This window comes from Hylaeus volcanicus, chromosome 1 (genome assembly GCF_026283585.1).
Source record: "Hylaeus volcanicus isolate JK05 chromosome 1, UHH_iyHylVolc1.0_haploid, whole genome shotgun sequence".
NCBI lineage: Eukaryota > Metazoa > Arthropoda > Insecta > Hymenoptera > Colletidae > Hylaeus > Hylaeus volcanicus.
The window spans coordinates 11546411-11559743 of record NC_071976.1 but is presented as its reverse complement, the minus strand read 5'-3'; the positions used below and the strand labels follow the sequence as shown (position 1 = coordinate 11559743).

The following is a 13333-nucleotide window of genomic DNA, read 5'->3' as shown; positions in this document are numbered from 1 at the left end:
GTGTAATGTTACGTAACGCACTCTCTATAGGTCTGTTGTTTATCGACTTAATTTTGTTAATACTTCCACGTTTGCAAGGAGACACAACACAGAATGGAAACGTACGGAGTATAATTGAGATACGCACACTTTAGCTATCGATTTGTATTCCATTCCTCGATTACCGCTCGTCCCACCTCAAAACCAATCATTCATACAAACCGTTTGTAATGCTTTTGATATTCATGCGATATCCATAAATTCGATCGTTACCAAAACGAACCTTTTTACTTCGTTCATTCAACGAAATTATATAATCAGATCACGCGATTTGCCAAACAGTGGGTGACAAACGGGTGCACTTTAATTGCGTTTGCGATAATCCGTCGAATATCTAATCGGCTCAATGGTTGGAAAAACGATTTCAATATTTGGCAGTCGTTTAAAACCGTCCAATAAACCGAGTACAGGTTTGTTTACCTTTTCACTGCAGAATTAGCGGCAGGAAAATCGTATGTACCGAATTCATTTCGCAGTTTGTATATCGTTTATTTTAACTTTGTTAATACCGTTCTCTATAGACATCAACATTCTTCAATAAAAATTGGCCTAACACATATCAAGCATTCATATTAGACATTCAGTATAGTCAGCTCTTTGATCTCTAAAGATGGCAATTTTCTTTAACCATGTTTCGTTCTCTGCGCCATTCTCAGAATAATTATGCATAAAATGCGTCATTGAAGCCTGCGACAAAAGAAACTAATTAAGAACTTCAACAGCGCCTAACTTTGATCGAACACAATAGATTATGTTCGGTCGCATTATAATGGAACTCTGAAGTAGATTAAGAGTGCTAGGGTCAGACACTGCGCGACACACGCTGCGCTTCGGTCGAGCTGCTCGGTTTTTTCAAGGGAATTTCAACGAGACAGAAATGGAAACGACGTTTGAAAGAAACGAATGAGATCCGCGACCCTGGCACAGGAAAGGTATAAATAAATGGACAGAGAGTGAGCTTTGTGAGCATTGTATGACATAAATTCCCAGGTTTCAGATCCTTGCACTCCGAAGCGTATAAGTTACCCATTTAACCTCTTCAGGGATACTGGCACACACGTACGTGTACGTATAGTGTTTAATAAAGACGGGTTTCGGGTCGTGCAGCCAGTTTAATTTATATTCATTGACCATGAATATAGATTAAACTGCTCGCACGAGTGAAATTAAATTTTATTATTTAAGATATTGGCGAGCATGCAAGATTAATGGGGTGAAGGCTCTTAGAGAATGTTTTGTACTAGAAGTATCACTTAAAAAATCGTTTGAAATGTTCCTATGTATAGTATTTAGTTTGTTAATGCATTTAATTATCGTGATTTTACTTAGTTAACGAGCTATCGTAATTTTATTTCATTTCTCAATGATAATAGCTGTTTGAAACTTCGTTTACTTCAAATGAAATAGTTCCTGAATAGTCAGAAAAAAAACAGAAAATGTCTTTTATTGTAGAGAAACCATAATCAGTCCATCTGTACATTTGTCAATAACTACTGCAACTTTCTTTTTATATTTACTCGAATAATACTCGAACAAGAGTTATTACAAACTTCCGTTTCGCCAATAAGGAATTGCTTCCTTCAAACTTCCGTACCGCCACTGTTGGACTAAACTAATTATATACTTATCGTTAACAACGCGACTCTCAAAGTTCCAACCGCGGGAACTTTGTCGACGCTCGACGTCTCCTTATTGCAGACAAACCCGATATAATTATTCATGGTCTTTACGATAATCTTCGGTGAATGATTTCCAGTGTAATATCGGCATCTATAATGACCGAAGTTACGTTAACTTAAATGGGTTTCGGTATGATCCATTGGGATCGGAACAGGTTTCCAGCTAAGGCGTGTGTGAGTTTGCTTAGAGTACCTCGACTAACTTTGATGAAAAGACAGCAATATTGATGTATAATGATCGTGATTGTATTTGGACGAAGAAAACAAAGAGAGTAAGAGTTTCATCACGATAAAAATAGTTGAAAATGAATAATTGATAAAAATGTTTCTACATGCATAACTTCTCTATTTATTTTTAGTACACTGTCATTCCAAAAATGTTCGATGCCACTTTTTGTAGTCATGGATTACTAGAATTTAACATCACAGGGGTTCCAAGCCAAAGCCCTTTTCCGATAAATTAATAATTCTTCACGAGGAAAAAATCCCTCTCGAAATACACGGAAACAAATTTCTAAAGTTTGAAAAGGCCATCGCCAGCAGGGCTCCAACAAAAAAAAAATCAACAAAAAGCACCCCTTGCTGTGCACCGAAATGGCAGTCCACTTTAAAGGCCTGTTAATTTCACGTGGGGGAGTTGAGCAAACAAAGTCGTGGGCGTGGGGATAGAAAAGAACCACGCTCATCGACGTCGCCATCAATCATACCTGCGTGACCGTGTAGGGGGAGTTTTTGCCAGGAAATCCTCGGAAGAAGTCGTCTGTGCCTCGTGTGGCGATAGTCGTCAGGTTTAGAAGCAGGGTGCCTTCCGTGGTGATTACGTCCTTCCCCTCCATACGACCCTAGTCGGCAGTCCGGAGCATCCGAAGCGCCCCCCTCGACGACGGCTACGTCATGCTCCTTCTCTCCTCTCGACCACGGGATTCCAGGGAGGTTCAGGCCGTGCATGGGAATCTTCTCTCGATTCCGCGACCTGCGGTACGCCTCAGCCGTTCATTGTTACCGCTTACCCGATGCTGCCTTTGCTGGCCTGCAACACGCATACCTCGGCGTCATTGGTGAACCTGAGATCATTCAGGAACTAGACGATTAAGGCGAGTTCCGAGCATAGCGCCCCCGAGAGCCTGGAGGACTCACAGGATATGGCTGTAGGGTGAAAGGATGCTGAAGAATGTTATTCTTTTTCTAGCAAGTGAAGGAAAATTGGTGGAAGTTGTTTGTCAGGACCCTGTGTCTCTAGGAGGTCTTAATTAAATTGGGATCCTTAGATATTGGTCCTTAATAGAGGGCTTTTATCAGATGGACGTGGAGAATCTCATACTGTATGACTTTAGGCTCTAAAGACTCTAACCAATGTTATTATTTTCCTAGCAGGTGAAGAAAAATTGGTACAATTTGTTCGTCAGGACCCAGTGGCTCTAGGAAGCCCTAATTAAATTAGCTGCTGGTCCTCAATAGAGGATCTTCATCAGGAGGAAAACCAGAACTCAATAAAATCCATATCGCATTCAAGAGAAAATTTCTACAGCCCTGAACTCTTCTATCAGAAAACCAGGACACGATTGATTCGTCCCAAGTGTGGTCGATGAAATTTCTATATGCTTCACCATAATTAAGCCTCCGTCGTTGCGCGAATTAAAATCGAAGTTAAAGGAAAACGCTGGGGTAATAAATCATGCGGTCGTACCGAGTCCAGTTCACGTTTTGCTGTTCGGATGATTCGAATTCCGGAAATTGCGCACTGCTGGACGGATGTCTCTATGACGGAAACCGGGAATATTCGACGCGTTGGAGGAGGCGTGGAAACGACAGCGGTTAGGCGGAAGAAATATATTCGACTGCGGAATGCAACTCTGTAACTGCGCTCTGTGGACTTATTAAATTTATGGCACTCAAAAAAAGTATTCGCAGTGAAAAACAAATCGCATTGTTTCTCGCGGCCATAGATGCAGGAGTGTTTAATTAATTACTGTAATAAAATTGTAGGAAACTTGATATCTTAACCTTTCATTCTCACTGTATTCATGTGGCCATATGTTTGAAATGAAATGTTGCTGCAATTTATATTTTCAGAAGTGGAAATGTGAATTAATTCCTTCTCGTACTTTGTAGAATGTATTTTATATTTTCAATATTTATATTTCAATGACTATATTTTTAAATTTTCTCTAAGACTCACTGTCCATAGTAATTTGATAATAGTCGATGTATATGCGAAAATCCATGTCTTTCGATCATGATACGACTACCCAGGTAGACGAATCAATATCATTACATCCTAAGAACTCGGTAACGTCGCGTGCTGCGATACTAATCTGCAAGAATTATCCTCCATATCGTACATTATTAAATCCTCGATTTTTAATCCGTAATCTACGATCTCATTTGCACAGACAGTGTCAATTTATGGAAACTTCGCTCGAGGATTCTTCGACGTATCGCGCCATTCTTATGCAAATGAAGCCAACCATTAGGAGTAAGTAATTTCCACCTCAGAATTCGATCCTCTAAACTATAACAAAATCCCTCGTAAACTCCCCTAAGCAGAGGAACAATTCTCGAAGTAGCGAAATGTGTTTCGGTTCATCTATAATGCACACGAAGATTATTTAACTACGGGCTGCGCCAATAAACCCTGGTAATAACTTCAACTGAACCCTTTTCGAACCGTTATCCATTACGGTGAAACACAGGGCAGTGTTCAGCGTCGTTGCGCCGGCTAATCGGATCCTAAGTCGGCTCGCAGACCGAGTGGTTCTCGACGGAATCGCCAACGTTATCGTACATTAGCGCTCGAATTATTTAAGTCTCAAATCAATTGTAGCCTCGAATCATCTTGACTATCGGAATTTTCCAATATTTGAGTCGAACTACCAAAAAACAGAAAATAACGGAATCTAATGGAAGAATTTAGGCAGTCTTTGTACCCAAGTTTCTTTGATAGCAATATTCAATATGAATCTTTTGAGCAAACGTATGTTGAGATTCCATTCTTATTACAAACTCGTTACCTCAATCCTTACATGATGATTCTTGCTTTAACGTACCCGACGCAGCCCTCGAACAAAGAAGACACTGTTTCTCCCGAACAAAGGGTTGGAATATAATTATTGACCAGAGCTTATTAAATTCTGATCCGTTCATGGCGCGCGAGCAAGATGTCTGACAGCGGGTTCCTTTGTTATCATAGCGCTATTGAAAAGCATCGTTGCATGTTGTTCGCGCGTGTGTGTCACGGGTCTGATTAATGGTTGCACGGGAGAGCTAGATACCCGAAACAGGCCAGTCGGGCAATTTAACTGTTTTTGAAAATAGGAAGAAATTTGGGTGAAGCATGCTCGTGTAGAGATAAATTCTGGTTAAATTCAATGTAAATTTTAAACAATTAAGACTTACCAAGCTTCTTCACTATTTTGTGACAGTTATTAAAATAGAATTAAGATTAATTGTATTAAAAAATTGATTTCAACGAAACAATTCAAGAATGGATTAGGATTTCCATCTCTCATCTTCCCACTGCAAAATAACCCGATATTAATATGCAGCAATTTAAGGATATTCCGTTGGTCTGGCCGCGACCATCAAAGGAGCTTTGACCTAAAAAGGTTGAATTGAGATAATTGGCGCAACGACGGGCGTTCAAAGGTATTATTATAACATATTAACAAAATTCGACCGGAGACTGGTGGAATTTCATTCAAAGCGATCTCGCGCGGATTCCTCGTAACGCCTCGTAATCAGTCGAAGCATTAACGCTATAATTGGGCGTTAGAACAATAGGACATTATTAAATCGGCTATTGTACGTACTGAATTGAACAACGAATCAACCGTGAAATGCAAAATCTCCCGATCAATTAATTGCATGACACAACAGTCACTCAAAACATAAACATTAGTTTCCCAAATTGAAGCTTTCTCACTATGGAAAAGAATACTTTGATTTGTTTTTGCAGCATTTCAATGGATTCAATTTATATTGAACGTTTTCTTGATCTCCTTTTTATTGCAGCTGTCGTTGGAACAGTTTCGGAATTTTCTGTGTGTGTGTTTAAACGGATTAAATGAACTTCTCAGAGGGAAGTTTTCATATCACTGTTGCGGTGAAAGCGAATTCTGAAATTAGAATTTTAGTTCTATTAGAAGATGGAAAAAATAGAACTTTTGTATAACATGGACAGTAAAGGAATTTTGACCTTGATAATCAAAACCAATGTTATGAAGCTTATTCTGAGATAGTCTATCTTAGATAGTCGTTGTCAGATCGACCTAATAACGGCTCATTAATAAATTCGAATGATGATTCCATGGCACTCACTATGCGCAAGGCAAGATATCGATACAAAACGGGGATGAGTAGAATTTAAATATAGACACGGCATAAATAACGCCGCTGAAGCAACGAGCTCCAATTTTACTTAACCCAAAATTTCCACTGCAACGCGATTCAAGTGGCTCGCGTGTACGCCTGGTATTAGCATTAGTATACCAGCATTAGAAAGATCATTCGGCGATATATCAAATCAAGTTATCCCCGTAAATCAAACACCAACGCGTAATCACGTTTCCTTATTATGCGGAACATTGTCCATTTATTAGCAGATCGTGTCCTTCTGGAAACGTTAACGTGAATTGAAAGTGCAGAAACCGAGGATTCGATAAAGGGTGGTCGAGGAAAGTCCGTAGCGCAAGTATGACGTCTACTCGATAGAAATGAAATTACGATAAGCGATATCTCGGATCCACAAATATTTAATCCGAGGAGGATTACCCGGGAGCTTAGTCTTGCGAAGAAAGCTGCTCTGGAGCGACCATAAGTACGAGTATCATATAGGTAAGTATTATAATAGTCGTGATCTCGCGTGTTAATCCTTCCTCGCAAGAAATAGCGAGCTAACCAGGCGTGTAATAAGACGTTTAGATACAAGAATAAATGTTACTTTAGATGCCATTCTCCTGTGTCGTACGAATATGACTTTTGGTAAATTAAAAAATATGGTATGCTTCGATGAAACGTTTAACACACGACAACGGTTGCGGTTAGACGGGCGCACGAAAATGAATAAGCACGAACGGGCATTATTCATTCTCCCTGCGCCCACTGTAAAGCGATATTTTACGATACGGCTCGCTGATGAAAATGTATGGAGTATGGAAGGTAGAGAAATACAAAATAATTAATCTTTTTGCTGAGTTAAGGTCTCATTGTACAGTGGGATCTGGAAGTGGCATTACCTGCCATATAAATTGCATTATTTTGTATCATGATTATTGTTCCCTCTTGCACTGTTGCGTAAACAGTATCTATACTATCTAAATTTGCACTTAAAATATTCCGCTATAAAATATTATTCAAAATTATGTTAAATTACAGATCTTTTAAGGGAGAAAATATTATCATGTAGCGTTATATTTCATGTTTGTTTGATTCTTTAGTTTGTAAGGGTACGTAATCTCTTACAACGACGATTGTTGCGCCTTCTGATCTATTACAATTCAATGCCACATTTATTCCTCGAATACAGGCGCACTATCTCCAAACGTTTCCGTGTGCACGTGCCCATCCGGTTAGCCCTTTTAAAAGTAAGTTATAAACAGCAATCTCGCCGTCTGATCCCATCTGGAGACGCTCACGGTAACCGAACTTGCCCAAGCTTAGTGGACGTATACCAGGAACGGTTCAACGTTAGTCAGAACTGCTTAGCGTGTCGCTGTAACACGAGTTCCTCTTATTTCAACGGTGGCACGTAATGCAGCCTTCGCGTGCATTTCCATCGATCGGCCCGAATATCGCCGAAGTAATCTGCCGAGCGTCAGGAATAAAGGAACGGAACAACCGAGAGACGTTACCGCGGCTCTCGAATTCGCGCCTTTCGCGAAACGTTTGAGCACGTGTTCCAACTTAAATGCTGAAGCCACGATCACGTTTCATTCTTCAATGCAATTTTCCTCTGGAGCATTGATTATACGAGCATTTGGGTCGTTAGAGTTTGTTTAACATGATATCTTGATCATTTGGTGCCTTTAATTTAATTGCAGTTGCACCTAATGAAGCTTAATATTTGCTCGGTTTTAACACTTTGCTTACTAGTAGCTTATTAATAGAATTTTTACTTGGAAAAGAAATACTTTGTTGTCTATTAGTAGGGTAAAATTCTCCCATCATTATATGAATTATGAAATATTATACAAATATTAATCAAAAAAACAGTTCTAACAGATAAAATAAGTATTGAATAATACTAAGGTTGTCGATACAAGAAACATTATTGAATGTAATTATATATCCCTTGGCTAACTAAAGTGTTAAGTTTCTATCACTGACATCTCCACCTTCTCCATCTCGATCACCCAGTTCTGATACAGCGAGTGGTCGTCAGGAAACTCGACGTCTCACGGGTGGTTAATCTCGTATGTAGCTTGCAATCTCGCGAGGATTCGTCGGTTAAATCCGTCCAGCTTTCGACGCCCGCGCTTCCCAACGATTTTTCCTGGAACTTCATAGTGGAAGATCGCTCGAAATCTTCTTGCACGCGTTAACTTGAAGTTCATCGCGTGGCGGTAGTTCGCCAGAAGTTTCGTCATATATGCCAGGGCTGCAGTAACTAACAGCTGAAGCTCGCTTGAGATGTTCTTGCTCCCCGTTAGTTCGCAGTAATTCAAACTAAAAGCTCGTTTGATATTTGCTCGTATTCGGAATGAATTTGAAATGAGTTTTGGAATATGCAGCCGTGGTACACGATGCGTTTGCAGTGTAACGCTTGACGGACGCGACGTGAGCTAATCATTCTTGGACGAAGTTACCTTATTTGTTGACGTGGGGTTGTCTTTACCCTGTTCTGATGAAGGAGGAGTGCGCGAAAGCAAATAATAACTGGGTAGCTTATGGGAGTGGTTGTATATGATTTTCGAATGATAATATGGTACAAGGTTCACCTAGCTGTTTACGAATTTATTAAATGAAATCAAGCTCCACTCTGTCTCTACACGAATCTTACAACCCAATGCTTAAACAGTAAGAATGTGGACAATATCAAATTCCATCGAGTTTTCCATTCGCGTATCCCACAATTTGTAACTAAAACTGCAATGAGACCGTTCCACTCACACAGAGTCTACGTAAACACACTCTCCAACATGAGAAAGTCAATCAACGTGCAGCCACCTTCCGAGTGAACTACAGTTTGTCACGAAACAACGACACTCAGTCAAGTTTTACGAGTACCCTACATCCTCGCAAATTAGTCTCCGTGATTTTTCCACGGGAACGTAACGAGCTAAGCATGTAATGAGAAAATTTGACGTCTACTTTTAACGATAAAACAGAGTAAAATATTTCAAGCCTGTTCTATTCACTAACTATTTAAATAACATTCTCCTAGCGAGTAATTCGACATTCAAGTAATATCCACGAAATATTATCCACCCCCAACGGCTCGAATACTTCAAGAAGAAAAAAAAAATGGCCCCAAGTGGGCTGAGCTATACTTCAGAGCACTGCTCTCGCAGGTCCCAGCGGCTATAAAGAACAGTTTATGAGCTTCTGAAATGAACCGAAGAACTTTAACTGGCCGCTGTTCCACCGTGTTCGTTTTTCCTACCACGAATTCGCGCGGACGTGAGCACCCTCTTAAACGGGAAGTAATTTTTGAAAACGCTTCCTCCGACGCCTAAGGCACGTACGAACGCTCGATACATCGAGTCCTATGGAGAAGCGATCCCGCGTCTGGCTTGGGAGAGCACTTAGCTCTTAATGTATCTGCGGCTGGTGGGCGTGCTCTTTGGAGAATTGAGCCGGCAACGGGTTTTAGTTAGCTTCGCAATATGTTATATATGGTAAACAAACTTGAGAGGCTTTTAAGGGACTGTGCGCGAGGCTCCTCGAGAGATTGGTTGTTAGACGCTTAGCTGGAACGAGATCTACTTTCAGAAACACGATCCATCGCGGATCTATGGTTACGAACCCGTCGATTATTATTTCTTGGCCAGCCGTTAATCAACCCTTTCGTGGATGGCGATAGCAGGATATTGGCGGATAAATTGAGGGGTTTTGCGATTTATATCAAGCTAAATTTCTCAGTCACTGTCTATGTTCAGGTGTTAAATATTACACTTCCTATTTTTCTGTATACTTGTCCAAATTTTTAAAAAAATCTAGTAGCAATAAAAATTACGATTTTCTGTTTAACTACTCCTGAGATATACACCAGAGACCTAAATCCTGAGCTCAGATTTTGCTGTATCTTCTAAATCTAAGGACCAGTAAACATGGTCCACCTTCTAGAGCAAATGAAAGCCAGAAAGCCATTGAAATGCAGAATGGTCAGATGGAGCATCCCTTACAAAGCAGATACAAGTTGCAAGAAAGCATAAATGATTACAGTTGGAGAAGATAAGAAAATTCTACACAATTTCTTTAATATCTCTTATCGCTGAATTCAATTACGAAAATCTTTTCATGTCTAAGGATAAAGTACGAAGATGGCAATTTCCTAGTCTGAAGTTGTCGAGAATGCAACTGATGTATATTTAAACTTCACTGAAGCATTACGAATTAAAATGTATATCTAAACATTTTAATAGAAACTTTACAACGCGGCGCGGAAAAATGAAACCTCGAAGGGTCGATTACCTTACCCCAAGATAATGGATTCAAAGCACACCCCAAAGAGGGTAAAGGAGTGGTTATTGTATAATGTCGTCAAACAGCCTCGTACGCCCTCGCAATCTAAATTTAAATCCTATCGATCATCTCCTTGGGGAGAATAAAAGAAAAATTTAATGGGGAAGGTGAAACAAAGTACCTTTCGAAATTAAGATTTCAATTATAAATTTAGCCATATTCGTTTGGATCAGTTCGAGTGTTGACAAATAACCACTGACTTATTTTCATTCAAGTGACAAGTACTTGCATGTATTTGCTATTTTATAATACTAGCACTCGTAGATAATACTATGCATCTACTGAAAAATTTGAATTATCGAAAAATCTCCATTTGAAAAATTTGTACCCTCTAAAAATCCGTGAAAATGTTGAAAATAGAAATTAAATATCAAGATATAGCTATAGTACAACCCTATGCTTATATTCAATAACGCGTTTATGCCTTATCGCGAGTGGAATACTTACGATAGTATTCGCAGGGGTCCGTTCAAGGTGTCGTATGAAGTTTATGCGAGGAAAGCCGTGGCGGCGGCCAGCGATTCCAGCGAAGCTCGAACTTAAGGGTGGTAAAGCGCTAATTAACGTTGCCGAGTCACGGAAGGCTCGATCGTGACCACGAATCCCACACGCGCACACAACCATCGCCTTCGTCATTTTCTTTGTCGTGGCCCCGCGATAGCGGTCCTATCATACCGAAAGCAAACTTCGATCTGGCCGCCACTAAATTCTCGGAATCGCCGTTCAACCCTTCGTTTCGGTCGGTAGGAAATTTACCCTCGTGTCTGTTCGTGTTTTGCATATTTTCTGCAACGCTGCAGAGTATTCGTAGGAGAGGAATGGTTAAGCTTAGAAAAATACCAGCTTGTGTGATTTTTGTGAAGCTAGTGTGTATTTTCGAAGGTTAAGAACAATAAACAGAACAATTCTTTGTACTCGAAAGTTCTGTCTTTCCAGTCTGGTTAAATGGTAAAGAAAGAGAAGAGAAGCACACATTTCTGATGCGTTAAAATAATTAAATCAAAATGGAAATGAATTGAAATTGATGAATCAGAAATTGGTTGTGTCAACATTTCAAAGCAGGTGAAGAACTTTCGAAGATTTAAGATTTGGAACAAACTTTACATTTTTATTTATATAGATAGTTCTACTGCAACTCTATTTGAATAAAATTCAAATCGAATACATAAAAAATCTAGTTACCGCGGCGGTCTTAATCGCGCCATACATGTATAAAAAAAAAAAGAGATCAAACACATCCTGGATGAAAACGCGGTTCGAACGTCGAAACCAAGCGCCCCGTAATTTTTTCGCATTCAACAAAAATTTTCATTTCCTTCGGCTAATACGATGATGCCCCGACAAAGGATTATCCTCAAACAATTTTTCAAACCTAAATTTCGCCCCCGGAGGAATTTTCCGAGACTCATCGCCATCAAAGCCACGAGCTTGATTTTATTTCAACCGAATTTCCACGCAGTCGGAGAAAAAGCCGACCGGGCGCGTTGGGTTCGCCTTTTTTTCGTCGAACGAAATGCAAGAATAATGTTTCAACTCCGATATAGCCGGCGGAATTGCCGAGATTGCGTTCCACCAGTTTCCCTACCTGTTCCACCCTCCCCGCCAGCGAGGTTGGGAGACCTATAATTTCCGTACTAAGTCGGCCAGTCGCGATTCAACTGATATTTACACAGAATATATCTTGTTCGCTGAATTACGTGCTCAATGGTCTATCGAACGTATGATTTAAACCTGAATTTATATTTGGCAATCCGTGCAAACACTTTCGATCCTCCCCGAGTACGTGCATAAATTGTTTAATCAAAGGGAGGCGTACTTCCATGTTTAAATTAACGTACGCAAATTTAGGGCTTTGTGGAAAATCATCAGTTGCATGCACGTAGGTTACACGATCATTTTTTGCTGTATTATTAATAGCAATATTCCAAATATACCAACACTGCTCTTTTTATGTCTTTAGAATGATAGTATCTAAACTTCTATAAATCCTATATTTATTAAGATGTCCCAAAGATCTCGAGTTTTGCACCACAGTGTCAATAATCCTTAGATCTCCGCAGTCTTGAATAATTATTTATTCAATTTCCCTAAATAGCTCGATAAAATCAGTAAACCCAAAAGCTTCCAAAACCACATTTCAGGATCGCTTCAAAGTCCCTTAAATCTTTCCCTGTGCTCAACCTCGAAGTATCACGCTCCAAATCGAATCATGAATAATGGATAAAGGTACACGAAATTAATTTCAGCGCTATGCCTATGCTTTCTCGTAAAACAGACTTCGCGAAATTAAAAGGAAGCTTCGGTACGAGGAAAATGTGCAAAGGCGAAGGCAGATCCTATCGAGCCACCGAACATTTCTCTTCGTCATTCCGTTCTAAAAAGAAGCTACAAGCGGTACCAGTTACGTGACTCGATCCCGTCGAAACTTATTTCGCGTAAACACGTCTCGGTGTACCTCGGGGCACACAAATTTCTAGCTGTTGACGACACCGACTTGGATGGGGTTTACGATACGGCCGTAATTTTGTGGTTACTCTTCGGATTTAACATTCTCGGCAAATTTCTACTCGGGACTTGGCGAATTCTGTTTTTGCAACCCGATACCGATCAACACGTCGCGTGGAACCTTAGGGAACGCTCGAGTCCGGTGAAACTTACGGTGGACCGGCTAGGTGGATAGGTTTCTTCAAAAACTAATTTTATAATGCATTCGATTAAACGAGTGGAAGGAATATGTATACAGCACATAGAATTCATGAAATTAATGAAAATTTAAATACGAACGCGATGTCACATTTAATCGATTCCAGGACCAAGGTATCCACTCGAGTATTTCAAGATACCCCCCCGAGAGCTTCAAGGTACATATCTCCTTAACAACATACAGCACGATCTACCAATGTCGAATACACGAGAAAGTGTGAACTTCCACC

General features: G+C 40.1%; 1 protein-coding gene across 4 annotated transcripts in view; it reads right to left on the bottom strand.

Annotated features, from left to right (window-relative positions):
* The window catches only part of LOC128875233 (5-hydroxytryptamine receptor 1), a 115301-nt gene that overhangs the window by 68485 nt on the left and 33483 nt on the right, over positions 1-13333 (bottom strand). For all 4 annotated transcript variants that reach the window (XR_008456770.1, XM_054120623.1, XM_054120648.1 and 1 more), the window contains one exon: positions 2426-2748. Coding sequence is in view for 3 of the 4 variants with exons in the window: in XM_054120623.1 (XP_053976598.1) it covers positions 2426-2554 (129 nt within the window). In the remaining variant the exon portion in view is untranslated. The remainder of the gene's footprint in view (positions 1-2425; positions 2749-13333) is intronic.